Source organism: Nyctibius grandis, chromosome 15 (assembly GCF_013368605.1).
Source record: "Nyctibius grandis isolate bNycGra1 chromosome 15, bNycGra1.pri, whole genome shotgun sequence".
Taxonomy (NCBI): Eukaryota; Metazoa; Chordata; class Aves; order Nyctibiiformes; family Nyctibiidae; genus Nyctibius; species Nyctibius grandis.
The window spans coordinates 7,535,941-7,555,643 of NC_090672.1; the positions used below are offsets into that span (position 1 = coordinate 7,535,941).

Consider the following 19,703-nt stretch of genomic DNA (forward strand, 5'->3'; position numbering starts at 1 on the left):
GCCCCCAAGCGCCGCAAGCCGGCCGGCTCCTCCTCTGCGCAGGGCGGGGGATCCGGCGACCGCCCGCCTCCTCCTCCTCCTCTTTCTTCGGCGGCTCCGGGGCGGGCGGCAGCAGCTGCGGGAGCTCTGGCGAGGTGAGGCGGAGACCGGATTTCCCCCCCCCGCTCCGGTCCGCGAAGGGAGGCCGAGGGGTGCGGGCCGCGCCAACGGTGGGCGCCTCATGGCGGCCGGGCCGCCTCAGCCCCGGCGCGGCGGCGGCCAGCGGGCCTCGCCTCAGCGAGCGGCGAGGGCGGCGGAGGGGAGGGGCGGGAGCGGGGCCCCGTGGGCTGAGCGCGGCAGAGCCGGTGCCGCCGGGCTCGGGGCGGGGGGGGCCGGAACGGCAGCCCGGTGCCACGTGGGCCCGGGCGGGGCGGGCGCCGCCATGGCGGGGCGGGCGCCGGCTGCCGCCGACCTTGAGGCAGCGGCGGGGGGCGGCGGCGCCGAGCCTCAGCCCTGCCCGTCCTTCTGCCCCGCAGCGCGATGGCTGCCAACTGCGAGCGCACCTTCATCGCCATCAAGCCCGACGGCGTCCAGCGGGGGCTGGTGGGAAAGATCATCAAGCGGTTCGAGCAGAAAGGCTTCCGGCTGGTGGCCATGAAGTTCGTGCAGGTAAGTCTGCGCACCCGGGGCACCGCCCGCGGGCCGGCTCTGTCCTAAAAGCTTTCCCCTCAGCTGCTGGAAGAGCTGCTTTAAGGATATAATGTATCCTCCTGTGCGGCTTTTCCTGCATCAGAACGGGAATCTGGTGTTGAGCTTGCACAACAGCTGGCAGTACTGCATCGCTCGCCAGGCCAAGCTTTTGATCAAGGACAAACGTTTGATCTCTGCCCTTTCCTAAGGAAACAAAATTTGCTCAGATGGCTTAAGGCAACCTAATTGTGAGAGCTGAAATGACCTTGACTGAAAGGTTGTATCGGGTAACATCATCCAGACATCTTGTGCTCAGGTTATTCCTGAGGATTACTGTAATGCAAAGAAATAACTTTGACAACTCGCAACACTGACACGACTGCAAAGAAAGCTGGTTTTGTGCTACTTTAATTTTACATTAGGAGCTTTATTGAAACCCATAATAACTTTGCAGCAACTGTTAATGACTGGTGAATATTAATAACTGGTGAATCCCGTCCCTTAATGCTGTAGTTGTACAGTAGTAACACCTTTTGCAGTAAGATATTTTGAAAGGCATATTTAATGTTACATCTGTCCTTTCAAAGGCCTCTGAAGACCTTCTCAAACAACATTACATTGACCTCAAAGACCGACCATTCTACCCTGGTTTGGTTAAATACATGAACTCTGGACCTGTCGTGGCCATGGTAAGTGGCTTGATTTTCCTTAAAGACTGCTTTTTTGAACATATTTGTCTCACTTTGTAAATTATTTTAAAATACTCAGACATACTCTTATGGAAACACTTTTTCTACACCTAACTGGGAACACCTGCAATTCATCAGGCTGTCCTTCTCCTGTTACTACAGTAAGGTGGTGAAGTTGGCCTTGTACAACAGTTAACTCTAAGGCTTGGTAAAGTATCTCCTTTATTGGAGTGATAATGTTGTAGTCCTTTTTATAAGGATTTTCAGGTTATATGTTTTTTTCCCTAGTCTTTACAGGCCTAAGAATCTAGGCTAGATTATTTTTTTTAGTGGTGGAGCCCTTGTTTCTTTACAAAGTGTAAATTACTAGCAAAAATTAATCTTTGGTATTTTGTATAAGCATGGATTAATAGGATTCATTTGTCTCCTTAAGGTATGGGAAGGACTCAACGTGGTTAAAACTGGGAGAGTAATGCTCGGGGAAACAAACCCTGCAGACTCTAAGCCTGGTACTATCCGTGGTGACTACTGCATTCAAGTAGGAAGGTTTGTGCTCAGTTTGTTATCAATTGGAGATTAAAAACTCAGTGTTGGTAGTCGTCTTCTAGAAAGTCAAAGATGTTGGTAGGTATTCTAGTCTGATGGTATTTTATTTGCAGGTCACAATCCATAACTGCTACTTAAGAGAGTGGCTTCGTACAAAACTGACTTTTTTGCAGTACAGCTCCTCATCAGAGCTTCATGTAAGATCAGTCAGTGGCTGTTGTAGTACAGTAGCCCCAGTCACCCTGCTAGGCTTAATTAGCTCGTATAGTGGGGGTATTTGAATACTGTACCTGAAATAGTAGTCCTGCAGCTCTAGATGCCTCGTCCAAGTTGTTGCACATAGAGAACTACTAGGCTGCTGAAAGTGTATTGTCCTGTGAAACGACATGTTTGTCTCCTTCCACAGAAACATCATTCATGGCAGTGACTCCGTAGAAAGTGCACAGAAGGAGATCAACCTGTGGTTCAAACCTGCAGAGCTCATTGACTTCAAATCTTGTGCACATGATTGGGTCTATGAGTGAAATGAGTTTCCATAATGAATTGTGCCTTCTTAATACATCATCTCATTCCAGCTATTGACCTGGGAGCAATTATCACCACGCTTATCTTAGTCATTTTTCAGCACTGTCAAATAAATGGATGATATGAACTAATTTGTTGTGGTACATTCACTATAAAGCAGACTACTGTGTTCAGATACATAAGTCACTTTACTCAGTCATTCAATATTTTCCTCTTGTAGAAGGAGCACTTAACACACTTCCATGTACAGGCATATCAGAATGAAAAATCAGTGACTTTTGTTCATTGCAAAGTTGCCTTGAAGGCTACTTAACTACATTCCAGTTGCAGTGCAAGGCCAGCTTGCAGAGGGAGAGTTGAAGGGATGCTTGAGCAGAATGGAACTAGAACAAAAATGCGGCACTACCCTGTGACAAAATTTCACTCCCGACAACTCTTTATACCAACTGAAATAGGAGACCAAGTGCAAAGCTTGCTCTTTAGTAAATGCTTATCTAATGCCACTGTCTCATTAAAAACCTGACCTGTGCTCAGAGCCTCTCAAGCTTTATTTGCACTCAGACTAACGTACCCAGTTACTTAAAACATTCCTGGTTTTACAAATTGTGGGTATTTTTTTCATCTGCATTCTCTTAGGAGAATGCTGGAATGCATTTATGTATGTGCCAAGGAGTGCCTTTTAAAACAAAAGAATCACTATTCAGAAAGACTTTTTATCATTTTTATTTTGTGTAAAAAAGGCAAATTTAGTGAATTATTTTCATCTTGTACACAAAGTTATAATTTTAATGCTTTTCACATCCATGCTGAAAATCTGCAGTCTCGTAAAAATGAAAGTAACATTAATTCCTCCAAAAGCGTTTTTTCACTTTCATTATGTACATTGCATGAGAAAGCTTTAAATACTCTCTCATTGACCACACAAATTACCAAGAAAATAAAAGATTAAATTTGTACAGATATTGATCTATATATCAAATACATACAGAAATGATGTAAAAACCCTATTTGTTTAATCTTGATTCCCGCCCCAACATTTTCCCAGGGGCCAAAGCTGATGCCTTTTTTGTATAAATGGCTGTGGCTTTTTGTTTTAAATATGAAAATTAAAAGGAAGAAAAAATCAGTTTAAATCACAGTTTTTAAAAAATCCCTTCCCAATAAAGGATTGTTACCAAATATATTAGCACCATCGTACAAATATTGACGGGAGAGAGTATTCACATCACATAAAACAACAATAAAAAAACAAACAAACACTGAAACCCGTGTTAGTATCCGTAGAAGAAGGAATTGATAACTGCTTTAGCTTTCCTCAGATGCAGCAAGGAAAAGGTTAAAGAGTTGTATTTAAAATAACATAAAAATCAAAGATCAGCAGAAAGATTTTGAGCAATAAAAGGGTAGCTGCAAAGTAAGGTACACAACTTGCGCTACCTTACAGGTATAAAAACCTGCTGTGCCAAATACTGAAATTCATTTGACCCCATTGAAGACGTCAGATGTCCAACACTTCGCTGCTCTTTTAGCCAAGTAACATGGCTTAGAGTAAAACAAAGATGAAAACACCTAGAGCCATGTTACTAAGGAATGCTTTACAAATACAGTGAAGCCTACACTATGAATACCACAGCCAACGGGTAACCCACTCTTTGAAGAGACCATTCTCTACATCCCTGGCAGAATTTTGCTCAGGTTTTCTTTTAACTTCTCCTAAGCAAGTGACTTCAGTTCGTTCTTTATGTGGTTTGCTTAGGATAGATTTCACTGTACTTGACAACTACACAATTTAGGTATATTTTGAATTCAGAAATACAAGAGAAATCTCACCCATAAATCTCAACACGCAACTCCTACTAAAGTCACGTGTATCTGAGAACGCAGGTCGAACTCATATACTTTAGTGTTTAATGAATAAAATACCTGTTTTTAAAGAACATTATAAAGACTGACAGACTCCAAATCCAATTCTTGCATTTCTCCAACACAGGAAGTGTGTTCAACTTAATTGCTAATTTTCCCTCGACATTTGAAGACTATTAACTCAGAAATCAGGTATGAGCCTGAGCTATACACAGAAGCCCAAGGGTTAGTGACTTGGCAATACACCTCGGTCATTACTAGCCCGAATTTTCACATTATGAAACACAAATTAACGCAACAGTTTTTCTGCTTAAGTCAGAAGCTATTGACAACAGAAGAAAGCAAGATTGTGCCAACCTTGTTCCAGCTGACTGGGACAACCTGCAAGTTGTTGCATTAAAAAACAAAACAAAACAAAAAACAACAAACCAACAGTGATGTACTTACCAAACCAAATCAATGCTTGCAGAGCTGGATTTTACAGCAGGTTAAATGGAGAACACAGGAAAAAAAACAATCAAGGCTCAAAGTGTCATTACAATGGTCTCTAACCCTACTTCTCCAATCCAGGCTGTTCAAAAGAAATGTCATGGGTGGGTCAGAATCTGAGAGAAGGTATTTGAAGTCTACCAAGCATGACAAAGTCCTTTTTATGGCTATTTTAGAGAGCTAAAATGTCTTGACCACCTGAAGTTACAGATACTCATAATCTGATAACCAAATTCTGTCAATATAAGAAGCTGTTGTTAAAAAGGGGTCATTATTTAAGAAATTTTACCAGTAAGGGAGAAAAGAATTCCAGACATTCCTACACTATACAGGACATTTTTTACTTCCAGTAGTAAATACAAAACTTTACATAATTAACCCCTCTTGCATAGAATGAGGTAAACCTGTGCATATTACCAATACTATGTACCCAAAGTTAGAGCAATATTTTAGAAAATAATCAAATTGCTGGTTTTCAACTTTCTATGCACTTCTTTTTTTAAGATCAATCAACAATATAGAAAAATGGTCTCCTGGGGCTCTGTGGGTTGATATCCTTAAAGCATAAGAAGGCTGTAGGAACACAGACATTAATCACAGACATTAATTTGATTAATTTTTTTTAAGCCTCAATTTATGGTCAAGAATCAGATCATCACTGTACGGCTCTGAAGTGGACCTGCTAAGACCCAGAAGCACTTGTAGAACATATGCAGTTAATTCCTGAGAGTTTAGTTAATGAACCTTACTGGTAAAAGCTAAAGCTCTTGATGCACATTTTTCTAGTCACAGCTCTGCAGGGCTGATTAACCATTTTACTAATCAATTCCATGAATGACATCATTTACAAAAAATGTACAAAGTTTAAAAATATGGAAAGATAAAATCCAAATTACTAAGAATTTGTGCGAAAATACTTTGTATTTTACTGGTAGTCCTTTTCACCCTTTTACATGACTTTTGCCTTTAAAGAATCTGGACTGTTAAGCAGGTGGGGCTAATGGGATACTTGAAGTGAGGCACAAGGATTCCAGGCAATAAGCAAATCCAGTTTATAAATTATACTAGACAGTATATGGTTTATATACTGTTCTCAAGTCTCAACTTCCATATCATACTATTGCAGCACGAAAAGAATAGTGCAGGCCGTGCAGAACTGAACTCATTTTTTTAATTCACAACGTATGGCTCCTTTTAGCTCACCTGAAACCACGTGGAACATCGGTTTTGAATGTTCAGAAATAAATATTTAAGATGGCAAGGAAACATCTGGGTCTTTCTGAATGAAAAAAAAATAATCAGAAGAATACTCAGATGTTCCTTCCTACTACCAAAGGAGGCTTGAGTTACTGTCCATCTAAGTTTCTTTTTTAGTGTAAATTCGTAGCTAAAACTAATCTTCCAAATGAGGGAATTTTATGAAGTTCCAGTTTGGGCTTAGGGCTCTGTAAACATTTGCTCAAGCATTCCAAGACTACAGACATTCATGTACAGACAAGAGCTTTATAGTCCCAATCCAATGCCCACTGCAGTCAATGGAGACAAGGCTACTGATATTAATGGGCACTCAATCAGACCCTAAGGAACTTTAAAAACCAATTTTTATATTAAAAAAAGTATTTTAAACTAAACAAAAACATCTTGAAAAGTTAGTATCTTCCTCAGGTGATGGCTCCATTACAATTGGAGCTACTCACTGAGTAGAGCTTTACAGGACTATCTTCCACATACAGTTTATGCCTCTAAATTAGGGCTTAAATGCCTTATTTTCACAATTACAGAAACCAGAGGCGTGACCAGTGCAGTTCACAAGAGTCTAAAAGTCTCCCAACTTGTACCAAAAAGGTTCATTTGTTACGACAGTTCATTTGTATTTGCAACTATATCTTCCTCCAACTGCTTCCCACAATCATGCTAATTAAACTTTAATCTTACCAAAAAATTAGAATTTCAGTTCTTGTTAACAATGCACAATAAATCTGAACTTGAAAATATTACAAAATTCTTTCAAAAGCTTCAGATACAACACAAAAGTGTCCATTTTTGTTTTTAATAAATTGAAAAAATCTTTTTCACTAAAATAGTTTCCCCGCCCTTCCAAAAAATTCTGAACTGAGTCTAACTCATCTACAGTTAACAAAGTGCCCCAGGTACAGTCACCTGAACTGTACCATCAAAGTGGGAACAAAATCAGTCAGTCTTGGAGAAAGGCTCTTTTCCTATCACCAATACTCTGCCCTTCACTTTTCTGAGCTGCCTTATGGTTCTTGTTTGATGTAGTAACTGGCAGATCCGTTGCTTTCCTGATCAGACGCTCCTTGAAGGAAGCTATACTCTTCTCCATCTAGCAACTCGTCCTTCAGCTGCAATGAAGACACTAAAAATAAAAGATGAACATTAATGATGTTAAAAAATGTTGCTGCCGCTCTTGACTCAAGAGGTAGCTGCCTTTCAAAATTGCCAAATTATTGGACAAATGGCTTAGGAATCTTTGGAATAAGGCTGGCATATGAAACTACAATATTGCTTAGAGGAGAGAACACAGATAGATGTCATTTCCAGAGAAGAATAACGGGAGAAGGCACAAGCTCCTCTTACATTTGGCTGCCTCTACTCCCTTTATTTTACTCATACAAAACAGTATTTCAGTTTAAACCAACAGAGTCATGGAAATAAAAATATGGAAGAAAGCAAAATGTGCATTTGTACAAACTCAAATTGGCTGTGAATTTTGAAGATAACTCAATCCAGAGGGAAACAATTACTATGGAAAGAACCCGAATACTTCGAGTTCTTAAAAATGTCATTACTATGTTTTACTGTGACAAGAATAGTCACATACTGCAATGCTATTTGTTGTTTCTGAAAATAACCATATAAAAGTTTTGTTTACATACAGCTTCCCGCAGATATCTCATTTAAAAAACTGGCAAATAAGTCACTTTTTTGTTTCAAAAAGGAACCAGCCAGATGGTAATTTACATTTTCTACAGCTCATTCTTTCTGATCCAGGTAACTTGGTTCTTATTCCTACACCTGTGTTACAAAGAGCATAGCTAAAACTGTGTTAATTGATACCTGAGTATTTTGTATAAGGCAGTATACCTACATAATCAATGTATTATTTAACTAAAATGATGTCCGAATACCAAAATCATTGTAACAGTTGTCCACCTACAATTCATATAGATTATTATTAGCAACATCAACCCTGTGGGCAAGCTATAAAAAATGGTTATTCTCAATGAAAAAGTTCCTTTTACGGCATACTGCACCTTTAAGCATAACACCTGTTTACACACAAACATTTCCAAATAGAATAGGGACTTAGGGAGAGACCACAAACTTTTTAAACAACAGAAAAAGTGCAAACACTACTTTGTCACCCACTTTTCTTATGTCCTTTGTACTGTTGCGATTTAGCTTTTTTCTTCTGTTTCGATGAACTTGACTGGCTATCTCTTGATGCTGCAAAAAAATTAAGAATTCAAAATTAAAGTTTAGTATTTTGAAAAAACACTTCAGAATGTGTCAGAGCTGCTACACAATCTCCCCTTAGTGACTAAATGAAGGCACAATATCTTTATTGGGGGAAAAGCCTCCCATTAAACTACTAACAGTAACTACTATTACCCTCCCATTAAACAACTAACAGTTCTCAAAATACAGTTATCAATTATTATTGTATAACTTGACCTGACAGGACAAGTCTTGATGCACTAAATAACGTACAGCCTTCTCACATAAATACTTCTGCACATGAATAGTTATGCACATGCTGAGTTCCATCAAATTCAGTATGTAAAGCATATATATTTGCAATCTTAAAGCAATATAAATTCTCAGTGATATTATTCAGAACTGACAAGTAAGTAACAGGCTTTTTCCTTGGATCAAATAAGCATCTTCTGGCATTAAATATAGTAAGTAGCCACAGAAACGCCCAGAAGTACTTTAAAAGTCAAGGTGGAAGAGATTAGAACTGTGTACTTCTAAGCATTAGCAAGAATTTGTTCTATTTTTGTTATACTTGGTGACCTAACTTGAAAAGGATGAAGTTAGGAAAATCATCACCCATGAACAAGGACTGGTAAGCAACTGTTACATTATTTACAAAACAGGAACTTACATTGTGGTGCTGGAGGCTGCAGCTGATATCCAGTTAGCTGACACCATCCCACTGGATAGAGGTCTGGCGACTCGCAATCCACCCACTGATCATATTCATCTTCCCACCCATCGAAGTGTATCCTCAAAAGACGATGGATAATGCGAGTTACTGTGGCCACACATACCAGGCGAGGTTCCATCAGATCAACAGCCTCCAGTTTCATTCCAACATGAAACCCATGGTTTGGAACTTCCTGGAAAAGCAAACACAAACAAGGCAAACATCAGTAAACAAACATGTTAATTAAAATGGTTTAAGCACAGCGTGAAGCGAATATTTCAGTCAACTTAATGTAGGAAAATGCCAAGTATGATTTATGAAGTTTGATGTACCCCGGTATTTATTTAACATTTCAGAATATTCAAACTTAATATACTTAAATGGTTCTTATTTCTATGAGTCTCTCTTGTCTTAGCTTTTCGAAATTGTGTTTAATGAAATGGGTCAATCCCATGGACTATGCAGATAGAAATTTAAAGATAATACTAATTACAGTTTAAATACACATGTATAATATTTATTACCTTATTGAAGAGCTTTACAGGTGCTGCTATTGAGTCAGTTTCCCTGAGGTAGTCAAACCATTTAAAAGGGAGTTTTGCATAACCTGTGAATTTTAAACAACATTTTCATATATCAACTGCAAACTTCATGCATAAGAACACAACAAAAATAGTATATTGGCACTGTGTTATGGCTAAAAAGACAACAAAAAAGCAAAACATTAACATCAGAAACTTCCATTCTCTGAGCTTTGGCCTAAGGGACAAGACAGTCAACTAGACATTGCCCATTTGCAACAAACAAGTTGAATGAACCTCTGGATAATATAGAAAGTGTCATTTAACGTTAAGATTAATCGTTCATACTTGAAGCTTTTTGTCCACGTAGATCCTTGATCTCTACCATGCCCCCCCCCGCCCCAAATGACCCAGAACAGATCATGTAATTAAGTGCATCCAGTGTCTTTCCTGGGGGCAAAGAGCTCCACTACTGAAACACTTGAATTGTTAGGAACAGAGTGGTAAGACCAAACATGGATATTTTAAAATTTAAATAAGGCTAAAAATAGCAATAATATGGAAAATTACAGGATTTTTTTTCCTCAATCTTAAAAGCTATTATAAAGGGAAGAAAATAATCTCTCAAATGTATTTGACTTTTGTTCATCTACTGAATATGCATAAAACACACAGGACTGTTACTTTGGGCAACCTCTACAACTGCTTAAACCAATAATTCTCAAATTTTAGCTGGAACAACAACAGCTTGAAAGATTTCTTTGTGGTAGTATGCAGTGATGGACATTCTGAAAAAATTGCAGTGTAGTGGGCATGGCACGGGGAGCTATGGGAAACAGCTGGATCTCATCTAAGTAGGGGTAGAGAGTTCCCACTGAGTCATAGCTCAGTACTGCAGGGCCAGACTCGTCAGGTAGCCAACACTCACAGCCCAAAGTGCAATCCCATTCTTGAAAGTGTCCAAGCACCTTCATCTTCTACTGATTTCAGCAAGAGATGATGATGTTTGGAAGGAATGAGTTTATAAAGTCCAGTGATTTCACAGCAACTTATTTAAGTTATCCACATTGCTAAGTGTAAACTGGAAAAGAGTGTTCACAGTACGTATGTAATCTCTGCATGAGCAGATGTAGCTGGATAGCTAACAATTAATAAGGGCAGTAATGTATCAGTTTTGCACATTAATGCTTTTCTTAATGCACAGTTCTTCTGGCTAGACCAATATATTTGTACTCAAGTCCTTCAATTAACTTCTCACCACACACACGCTAAAGACACATGCACATGGTCCTTGTTAGAGTAGACAGAATTAAGAAACTGTCCATTTTCAAGCCTGTAATTTGGAAAGCAAAATACACCTCTCATAAGAGCTAAGAAGCTTTGATCACTTTGATCCTATTAAATATGTTAATGCGCATTATGTTCTGTGTTTTACTCCTGTTAATTCCTCTTTCAAATGCCTTTTAGATTATTGCATGTGTGATTTACAATCGCCTCTCAATGGATGATACAGGACTGTTACGGAAAACTGCAGTGAAATGGAAAATATACATGTAGATAAAGAATAAGGTTGCCACGATACAAGAAACGCATAAGTATCATAAATGTGCTAACAACAAAATTCACATACTATTGTGTAAGTAGTGTTTGAAGAGTACAGAGGAAAAGTTTCATCATAGAAAGGAGGTTTTTTCCCTATTCTGTATCATCAGTTGAATGTGTTTACATCTAAATTGATTGATAAGTATTGATATATAACAAAAACTTTTCCTACTGCAAGAACTCTTGCACCACATGTTTTGAGGTGTGATTATGCCCGTGAATTTCTAGGCAATACATTCACTAAATGAGCTGACTGAAAAAAAAAGAAAATCTGTCCAACTGCACTTTCTACATACTCGAAGATGACAGATTCATTGGTGTGCAATAATGAAAATGATATGATATTATTTTCTTCATGTTGCATTAGACTGTCTTTGTAGTTATTACCTAGAAAAATAATTCAATAAATACAAGTAGAAGCCTGCAAGAATGAGAATGGAGAAAAAAATCCATAGAAAACCATTATTTTCTGCTGCTACACAGCTAGTTACAATCTTCTTTATAAGTTGCTAGACAAAGACAATAAAATGGAAAAATGAAGGCAACAAAGTCTTCCGTAGGCATATGTGCTAGTGGACAGACAACTTTTTCTCACAGAAGGGATTACACAGCATACAACTCTAATGGCTACTTCCTCGAAGCTCAAGTTCGTGCATGTTCTTCAAAAAATTAACTGGTATTGTAGCAAATTAGCCTAAGTCTGAGATTCTTTACAATGTTTATTAATCCTTTTGGTGGCCAGGACTTCCCAAGCAATGACAAATTCTGAACAGTCCTTTTAGTGACTAGCAGACTTCCCATTCACTTAATGGATATAGTATTCAGCTAGTGGCTATCCTCAATTTCTGACAGCAAAAGCAAATTATTTTAGCCAGAGAATCAATCAGATATTCAATTTGACTTTTTCTAAATGAAACGTTTGTTATCTCTGTTTTGGATTACTTTGAAGTTACACTGTTGTATTTGTTTCAGACTTGAGAAAGTCCTAAGAAGTGACACGAATTTTGTAGACTGAGTTAAGAAACAAAGCATATGGCACATACAATATCACTGAAAAATATTCAAAATAAAATGTGGTCAGAATGCTATATGTACCTCTGGGTGGAGTTAGTTCAATCATGTTAATTTCACAGAAACCAACAGGGAAAATAGAAGGGGAAGTGGCATGGTAACAAAACCAATCAGACCCATCTGCTGCTTCTGAGCCATCAATCCCAATCATAAGATAGCCATCTGCTAAAACCTTTGTGAAGAAAAACAAAATTTCACATTAAATACCTTTAACTCTGTGATAAGGCTAGAAAGCAAGCATGCCATGTTTCGAAAGAGTGAAAAGTAACTCAATAATAATGGAAGTACGCTTAGAAAGACATTCAATTATAACAAAATAAAAAACCCCCCAAATCATACCCGTCTCCAAGACCACGTGTGCTATTGTCAAATGTACCTTTGTTAACCGCAAAGTTATGAGATGAACATTTAATTTTCCCGATCTTTAGTTTATTTTTCTTGTGAACATCAGTTCTACTTCTAAAGCTTTATAATTGAGTCTACTCTTTAGCTTGCAAGGATATTCTGTACACTATTAATAAAAGAGACTCGCAATCATAACCACACTCCTCATTGATAAGGTCATGCAATTCTGCTAAGCTACTTCTTATATTTTCCTCCTCTTTTAAAGCAAATTTCACACAGATGGGATCCCTTTCAATCAAGCTAGGAAAAAAAGTACATCCTTAAAGTACATCCTTAAAGTATCTTCACAGACTTCTGCAAGTAAGCAAGATGAGGTTTCTTTTTGAACAGTTGCAAAACATTTGGTATAATTAGAAGAAGATTGTCCTGCAAATTGATCTCACAAACATATTATATTCTAATTAAAGGTAAGGCTGAATTTCCAGAGATGAAAGTAAAAATAAAAAAAATTTACATTAGTATATTCTTTTTCATAGCAGTTGCATACAAACAATTAATGGACATATTCCATAAGCATTCACTGCATGAACAAACTGCCTTTATTTTGGTTTTGAGCTTTTTGTTTCAAACCTGAATAAAGGTGAGTGAAAAAAGAATTCCTATCTACCTTCTCAAAATACACATTTCTTTTCTTACCTTTCTAATAGTTGCCACACATATTGCCGAAAGGTTTAAGGGGTCTATAGCTTCCAATTTCATTCCTTCTTTAAACCATTCTCCAGCTGCGTCAACATCTTTTACCTAAAGAATCACATAACAGCACCAGAAGCTAAGAATCTAATAAGCCTGGCATAAAATACAACCCCACACTGTCAAAGCAACTGATTGAAGTACCTGTACTATCACCTCTGCTTATATCAAGGAAGTCAAATCAGGTAAGTGTTTAAATAAAAAAAAAAAAACAAACAAGTACTGCTTGTGCTGGGTGTATTTCCAGGTCTTAAGTAGAGTTTCAGGTCTGTTGTACACACACCAGGAACTAACGGTCCTCAACCAACTCAAACCAGTGTTCTTGCTAGCAAACTCACCTTCATAAATAAATGTGGGGGTGCATCAAAATGTCCATCCTGTTTCTTTGTAATATCTACAAGGAATAATAGTACATATTATTCAGAAGCTTTGTTAATAGAGCAGACAGTTATGTTTTTCTGAATATGTTAAGTAGTACAATGCAATCACTGGTGTGGGAGGCCACAGTTTATAACAAAACGACCACAAAAATCTGGAGGATGTAATCCATCTAGTTTCCTTGTTGACTGCTACCCAAAATACCTCTCTAACACAATCTAATTTATGGAAAAAACAATATCCAATATTTACAAGACCCCTTGATTATGTCACAAAATTGATACAAATATACATAGAATTGTTTGCAAAAAATTGCCAAGTAAATTACTTTGCACTATGTTATGACAGAAAATTCTAGTTATATATTTTTTTATATAACTATACATAACCACTTTAAATACATATATATGTGTATAGCTGGTTTTAGCCAAATGTTGAATACTACTTACCAAGGGGAATCCCTGAACTCTGTTAGAGACATTATTTCTGGGAAGTAGCACTGTTCTTGATTCTCTAACTACCCTTATTTATAAATGGTTTCAGTGAAAGTTTAAGCCCTAGGAAAACTGAAGGTTTTCCTGAAAGGATGCCTTGTGGAATGTTTTACAGAAATTCTGTTTCTGACAAGAGACACAAGCTCAATGGAGCAGAGAAATATTAAAAACCAGACTTTTGTTTGTTTAGAAACCTTAGATATTTCAAATTACAAGTATTTTTGTATTTTAGATAACAAGGGCCTTAACTGTGTACCATCTATTAGACTGTCACTTCATCTTCCCTGCCCATCTCTTATTGCCCTCTAAAACACATAAACCTTGCAATATAAAAATATTAGATAGTCCTTAAACTTGCAAGTAAAAAACCAACTCGGTATCTAATAGGATACTTGTCCATGTTGTATTGTACAAAAGAGACAAACGTGGAGAAACTAGGAGTTGGTGGAGCAGGACTGTGTAATTCCAGGTATCAGCACGAAAAATGAGGTTTATCGTGGTTGAATATTGCAGTTCAAGGTTTTCCTGCCTAGACAGTTTGTTAACCACTGTTTATCATTGAATCAATACCATTCTAGATAGACATACTACAAATCAACCTAAAATTTATTTTGTTTTTTCCAATGTTGCAAAATACACTAATTATACTTTTAACTGAAACACCTGAATGTAACGCAATTGGTAAAACCCCTGGGCCACATTATATACAAATTTTTAAAGATCATTATTTAAGCTAGTTTTATTAATTGTACAAAGTGACAGTACTGCTTAAGTCAGACTTCTCCAAGCCAATACCATCCACAAAGACACCTCTAAAACACAAGCAGCTTACCAGATCTTTTGAATCTGTGTCCTATACTTCGAGACCAACCAATATGATGAATGAGTGGACTGTACATATGGCACCAGAAGTCATCGGTTTTGTCTTCACTCTCTTCATACACCAATCTTAACCGTCCCCCAATGACACTTTCTACAACTGCTACCCTTGTTCGACAAAGGTGTGTTTTGTCAACAACCTCTACTCTCATGGAAGTTTTGAACGGGTACTGCATACTCTCAGACACCTTAAAGTAACAGGAAAAAAAGCATTCTGTAAGAATATACTCTGTTTTTTCTTAGTCATCTGTCTTCTGCTATTAAAGCGCAGTATCAATGTACTTTTCATTTAATTCAAGTACTTGTTAATCAACCTGCAAAAATGACACAAATTATTTCTCTTATATTTCATTGTACATGGGGAAAAATGAAATGTTTCAGAAAACTAAGTAGAATATATCCTACAATGCTTTAATTGTATCAAGTATAACCCCTCATACAATTCTCACATAGGTTACGGGATTTTTCCATTGACTTAATGAAAGTTTGTTCAGTTGTTAACAATGGATAAAATTACCTTGAGAAACAATTTTAACAACAACAAAAAAAACCCCAAGGTACTTTTTTGTTTCTTCGTCATCCGCTCAAAATATAGCACTTTAAAAATGGGATTAAAATGCTTTATTATAAAAGACATAGGAACAAACCTTCAACATAATTAAAGCTGGCCACTCACAAACATATTTCTTCATAATATACGAAAAATAAAGGAAAAGAATGGAAATAGATGTTTATCCGCCTTGTGACAATACATTGTTTAAAAATCAGTATCTGTCACTTGCCATTTCCATTATGGACTCCCCAAAGCGTTTAGATCTTGCCAATTTAATTTGGCTTCCAACTGCGTCAATTTAAATAGAAATGAGCTACAGAAAAGTTTTTTGGTTGGGTTTTATTTTAATATTAGATGCAGTGTAAGACAACAGTTAAGTCTCATATTCCTACTAAAAGCTACGTACCATCGCACAATATTAAGTAAACTTACAGCACACTATACAGGCAGCTGCCACACTTAAAGACATGACTTAAAGACAGAAAAAAAATCCAGTCCAGAGTAGATGAAAAATGTTAACATTTGAAAGTATGTACTTTATTGCATCTACATATGTGCTACATTAACACATTTTGTTCAGTGTCTTGAAATAGTGCATGGTAAAAATCATCCCTGAATTAGAAAAATAAGTTTTAATTTCTCTTCTGTATCACAGGGTAGCTTATTAGCACTTTTTTTTTTTTTTTTTTTAATCGGGGCATTTTAAAATTAAAATAGATTACTTAGTTTTTAAAGAGAATTACTTTCTGCTAGAGGAAACAGTTTTCCAAATACATACTGACAAGTGTGGACATAAATGGAGAATAGAGATTCCAAGGAAAACTGTATTTAAGGGAAGAAACTACTGTATCATCTTCACTATAAAAGGAGCTCATGTGCCATTGTAAAATACTTCAGTTCTTCACATTGTGCTGCAATTTCGTTTATAGTACATCATTGATATTGCATCAGCCTTACCTTCTGAGAAAAGTCAGGAGGAAGTGTTTTGGCACCAGTAAGTCGTTTCACTAGAAAAGCTTTCCAGTTTGTGTATTTGTGTTGGATGGCTGTTGCAAATGAAGGGGAAAAAATAAGCCACTGATTTTTAATTGTGTCCGTTAGAGACAATATTAGAGTCTGGAATATGTAAAGAAGAAATCCCAGATGACTGTTAAAAAGCCTGGATGACAATAATGACAAAAACCTCTTTAGAGAATGAATGCCACCCAAGATTAAGTTTATGGGAATGTCAGGGCAAAGAATTTAATAACAAAATATAGATAAAATCAGTGCACGTTCACATCACTGACTAGCTAACCGCTTCCACCTTGATCTTAAGAACTTTAAGTTGTATCAGATGGGCTACTCCAAGAAACACTTTCAGCATCAGTCAAGTCCTTATTTTTCTGAAAGTTAAAATGATTTATTCATAACTGTTGAAAGAGTTGCTACAGTAAAAAAATACTTTGATATCTGGACCATGAGCAAATTTAGTTTAATAAAAAAAGACTTTTATACAAGGCTACTATTTACATACTTCGAGGAGGGACTAGGGGCTTCCCACTGGTTGCACACCAACCAACTGGGTGGATGTCAGACCCACAAACGTTGCACCAGAAGTCAAGACTTGAATCATTTTCAAAGCCTTCGTATCTTAGCAGAGCATTGTAGCCTGAAAGAAAGGAATCCCAATTAAGAAAGACAAAAATTAAACAAGATTATAAAATATATATTAATATTTCTTTACCAATCATAATGTATATTACATTGGATTTTCTAGACTATAACTTTTTATAGAACATTACTCTTATGACATATTTCTGCATGTTATTAATGCACAGAATGGAATACTTTGATAAAAGTGCATGTGCTATCATGTAAGTCAAATTTTAATTAAAATTAAAATTCTTGAACTATAAACCTTAGAAGTTATGTGTAGGAGGACAAAATTAATTAATTACCCACAGTATCGGCTTTTTCATATCTTAGTTATGTGACCTTGAATTTTTAACTTTTAACCAAGAAAAGTGATTTGTATAATGAGGCTACTTACTAGCTATTGTACAGTTTCCTGTCTTCTCATCCTGCACTGCTCTTTATAGGCAATATTAAAAAAAACAAACAGGCATTCTCATGTGTCACTGAAGCCACCGTAAAACAGTATAACATAGTGATAGCGCTAAAACATATAATCTACTGACACAGCTCTGACAACCTAACCAGCATCAACATTCTACTAACCAGGTGACCACTGACTAAACTATTAGCTCCCTTCACACAGTTATTTTGATTATTTTAATAATTTCAACTAAAATATATTTACCTGCTAATTTTACAATTCCAGCTATCCAGAAGACTTTGGTAGGTAGGCTACAGTCAGTGTTTGGAACCTCCACTCGCACTCCTTCTGAGATATCACCCCAGCATGTCCCCATAGGTGCCTATCATTTAAGGTAGGGGGGAGAAAAGTCACCAGTTCACCACATGAAAATAATTATTTTTTTGTTCTATTAGTGTTTCACGAGCGACTTAAAAAGACAAACCAATCAACATACATGATAAGATATAAACATATGTTTAGGAAACAGTCTTTCTATGAAAACCTGTGTATTTCCTGCAAAAACTATAGGATTCCAAGTTTAAAAATCTGTAAAGCACAAGCACAAACTGCATATACCCACAGGTCAGCTTTATTCTAAGATATTTCGAATCGGTGCAAGCTACTGATTTTAGTAAGAATGGTGCAACTCCTCTGCAACTCTACTTGTAAGAAAATTATGGTACTTTAAATTCATACCTGTACCACAGACATCAAAATCTTTACATTCTATAAATCAGAACATTCCTGAAAAAGTGTCTAAAAATCATTTCTTGAATCTATTCTGATGATTTATTATGGTGGGGTTTATCACCCACTGGTTCACATCCTCACAGAGGAACAGGCTTTCGTATCACCTGCAAGTGATCATCCCATCAAGCAGGCAAAAAGAACTGAAGGCCGAGGGGCACCATTTTAATGAATCCCAAAAGGAAATGCACAGCTAGATTCCTCACACACTGTCCTGACAGCTTCGACTAATGTGTTAGTAACAAAAGGAAATGCAAGCTTGATGAACTACCAAGGATTTGGCGAAACTGGAGATGAAAGTTACATCTAGTTTACTATCTCAAGAACAACATTTTGTTGGACAGAGCATCATGAAAAGATAGTCAAAGATGGTATTGTAGATATATCAGAAATGCACAGTGCTGAAGAATCTAAAACCTTAAGAGTTATTCAACTGAAGTTATATTGGTAACAAAACTAAAAATGACTCTTGTCTACTTTAAACTAGAGACCACCAAGAAGGGAAAGATCTGGATCTGGGGTATTTTAGAACAACAGTCATCAATTCTAAGGTGTTCTGAGAAATGTAAATTCAAATCAGTTCAGAGAATATCCAGATATCACAGGGACAATCAAAGGGCTCCTCTGGTTTGGTACCATTGTGGGCAAACAGTATTCTAAGGCTGTGTCTCATTTACAAAGCTCTTTGCAAACACAGAGGACTTAACTGCTCAGTGGGAACAGCCTCCAACTTCACAGAATTTTGGCTGACAGCCACAAGTGAAGAAAGTTGGAATAATCCTGAATGACTGGAAATCACGATACTGGAATTTTGCTGGCAATCAGCAATAGCCAAGTAGCAGCACTAAAAGCCAAACTTATCCTAAAAAGGGATGCCCTTCACTAGTAGAAACAGTTGAGGCTACGCATGCAAAACTTAAACCAAGTTTTAACTATTAAAGGAAAAATAAGTTATTGCAAGTATGCCAGTTTCTTATTCTTGAAGCCTGGTCTCTTCATGTTCTGCTATGTCCCATCTACACCAGTCTAGACTGCAGAGCTCTGTTCTGCCACTTGGCAGAGAGAAAAAACCAACTTGAAAGATGATGGCTTATGTTTACACACCAAATATGCAGATACAGCTTCTTAATCAAGCCCTACTACATATTCACTATCATCTCTAAATTGACATGTGTAGCTTTTTGAATTGAATTGGGCAAATAAACTTCTCAAACTGCATATTTTAGTAAATCTTGTTGCCTTGTATAGAGATACAGATGAGGCCAAATAATCAAAAAAAGCAGTGCTGAATAATTTCATAATCCAGCTGCACTTAATTGAAATATATTTTA

The 19,703-nt window shown here is 37.1% G+C and overlaps 2 protein-coding genes across 6 annotated transcripts in view; one reads left to right on the top strand and one right to left on the bottom strand.

Moving 5' to 3' along the window:
- The first annotated feature begins 22 nt into the window (after window positions 1-22).
- On the top strand, window positions 23-2,560 carry LOC137670423 (nucleoside diphosphate kinase). The gene is made up of 5 exons (XM_068413268.1): window positions 23-134; window positions 516-648; window positions 1,257-1,358; window positions 1,792-1,904; window positions 2,311-2,560. The coding sequence occupies exons 2-5, from the start codon at window positions 520-522 to the stop codon at window positions 2,426-2,428; spliced, it is 462 nt and encodes a 153-aa protein (XP_068269369.1). The 5' UTR covers window positions 23-134; window positions 516-519; the 3' UTR covers window positions 2,429-2,560.
- Window positions 2,561-3,136: 576 nt separating this feature from the next.
- Window positions 3,137-19,703, bottom strand: part of MBTD1 (mbt domain containing 1) — a 31,009-nt gene continuing 14,442 nt past the window's right edge. For all 5 annotated transcript variants that reach the window (XM_068413061.1, XM_068413060.1, XM_068413059.1 and 2 more), the window contains exons 7-17: window positions 17,848-17,965; window positions 17,062-17,196; window positions 16,503-16,591; window positions 14,946-15,180; window positions 13,580-13,635; window positions 13,188-13,292; window positions 12,171-12,318; window positions 9,477-9,559; window positions 8,911-9,145; window positions 8,172-8,249; window positions 3,137-7,158 (exon numbers count right to left, since the gene is read on the bottom strand). In XM_068413061.1, coding sequence (XP_068269162.1) covers window positions 7,040-7,158; window positions 8,172-8,249; window positions 8,911-9,145; window positions 9,477-9,559; window positions 12,171-12,318; window positions 13,188-13,292; window positions 13,580-13,635; window positions 14,946-15,180; window positions 16,503-16,591; window positions 17,062-17,196; window positions 17,848-17,965 — 1,401 coding nt within the window. In that variant the 3' untranslated portion in view covers window positions 3,137-7,039. The remainder of the gene's footprint in view (window positions 7,159-8,171; window positions 8,250-8,910; window positions 9,146-9,476; window positions 9,560-12,170; window positions 12,319-13,187; window positions 13,293-13,579; window positions 13,636-14,945; window positions 15,181-16,502; window positions 16,592-17,061; window positions 17,197-17,847; window positions 17,966-19,703) is intronic.

What these genes read in the sequence shown, in the direction of transcription:
- LOC137670423 (XM_068413268.1), top strand. Translation starts at nt 520, where the DNA reads ATGGCTGCCAACTGCGAGCGCACCTTCATCGCCATCAAGCCCGACGGC. An exon ending in CTGGACCTGTCGTGGCCATG is followed by an intron (nt 1,359 to 1,791) that starts GTAAGTGGCTTG and finishes TGTCTCCTTAAG; the next exon opens with GTATGGGAAGGACTCAACGT. An exon ending in TACTGCATTCAAGTAGGAAG is followed by an intron (nt 1,905 to 2,310) that starts GTTTGTGCTCAG and finishes CTCCTTCCACAG; the next exon opens with AAACATCATTCATGGCAGTG.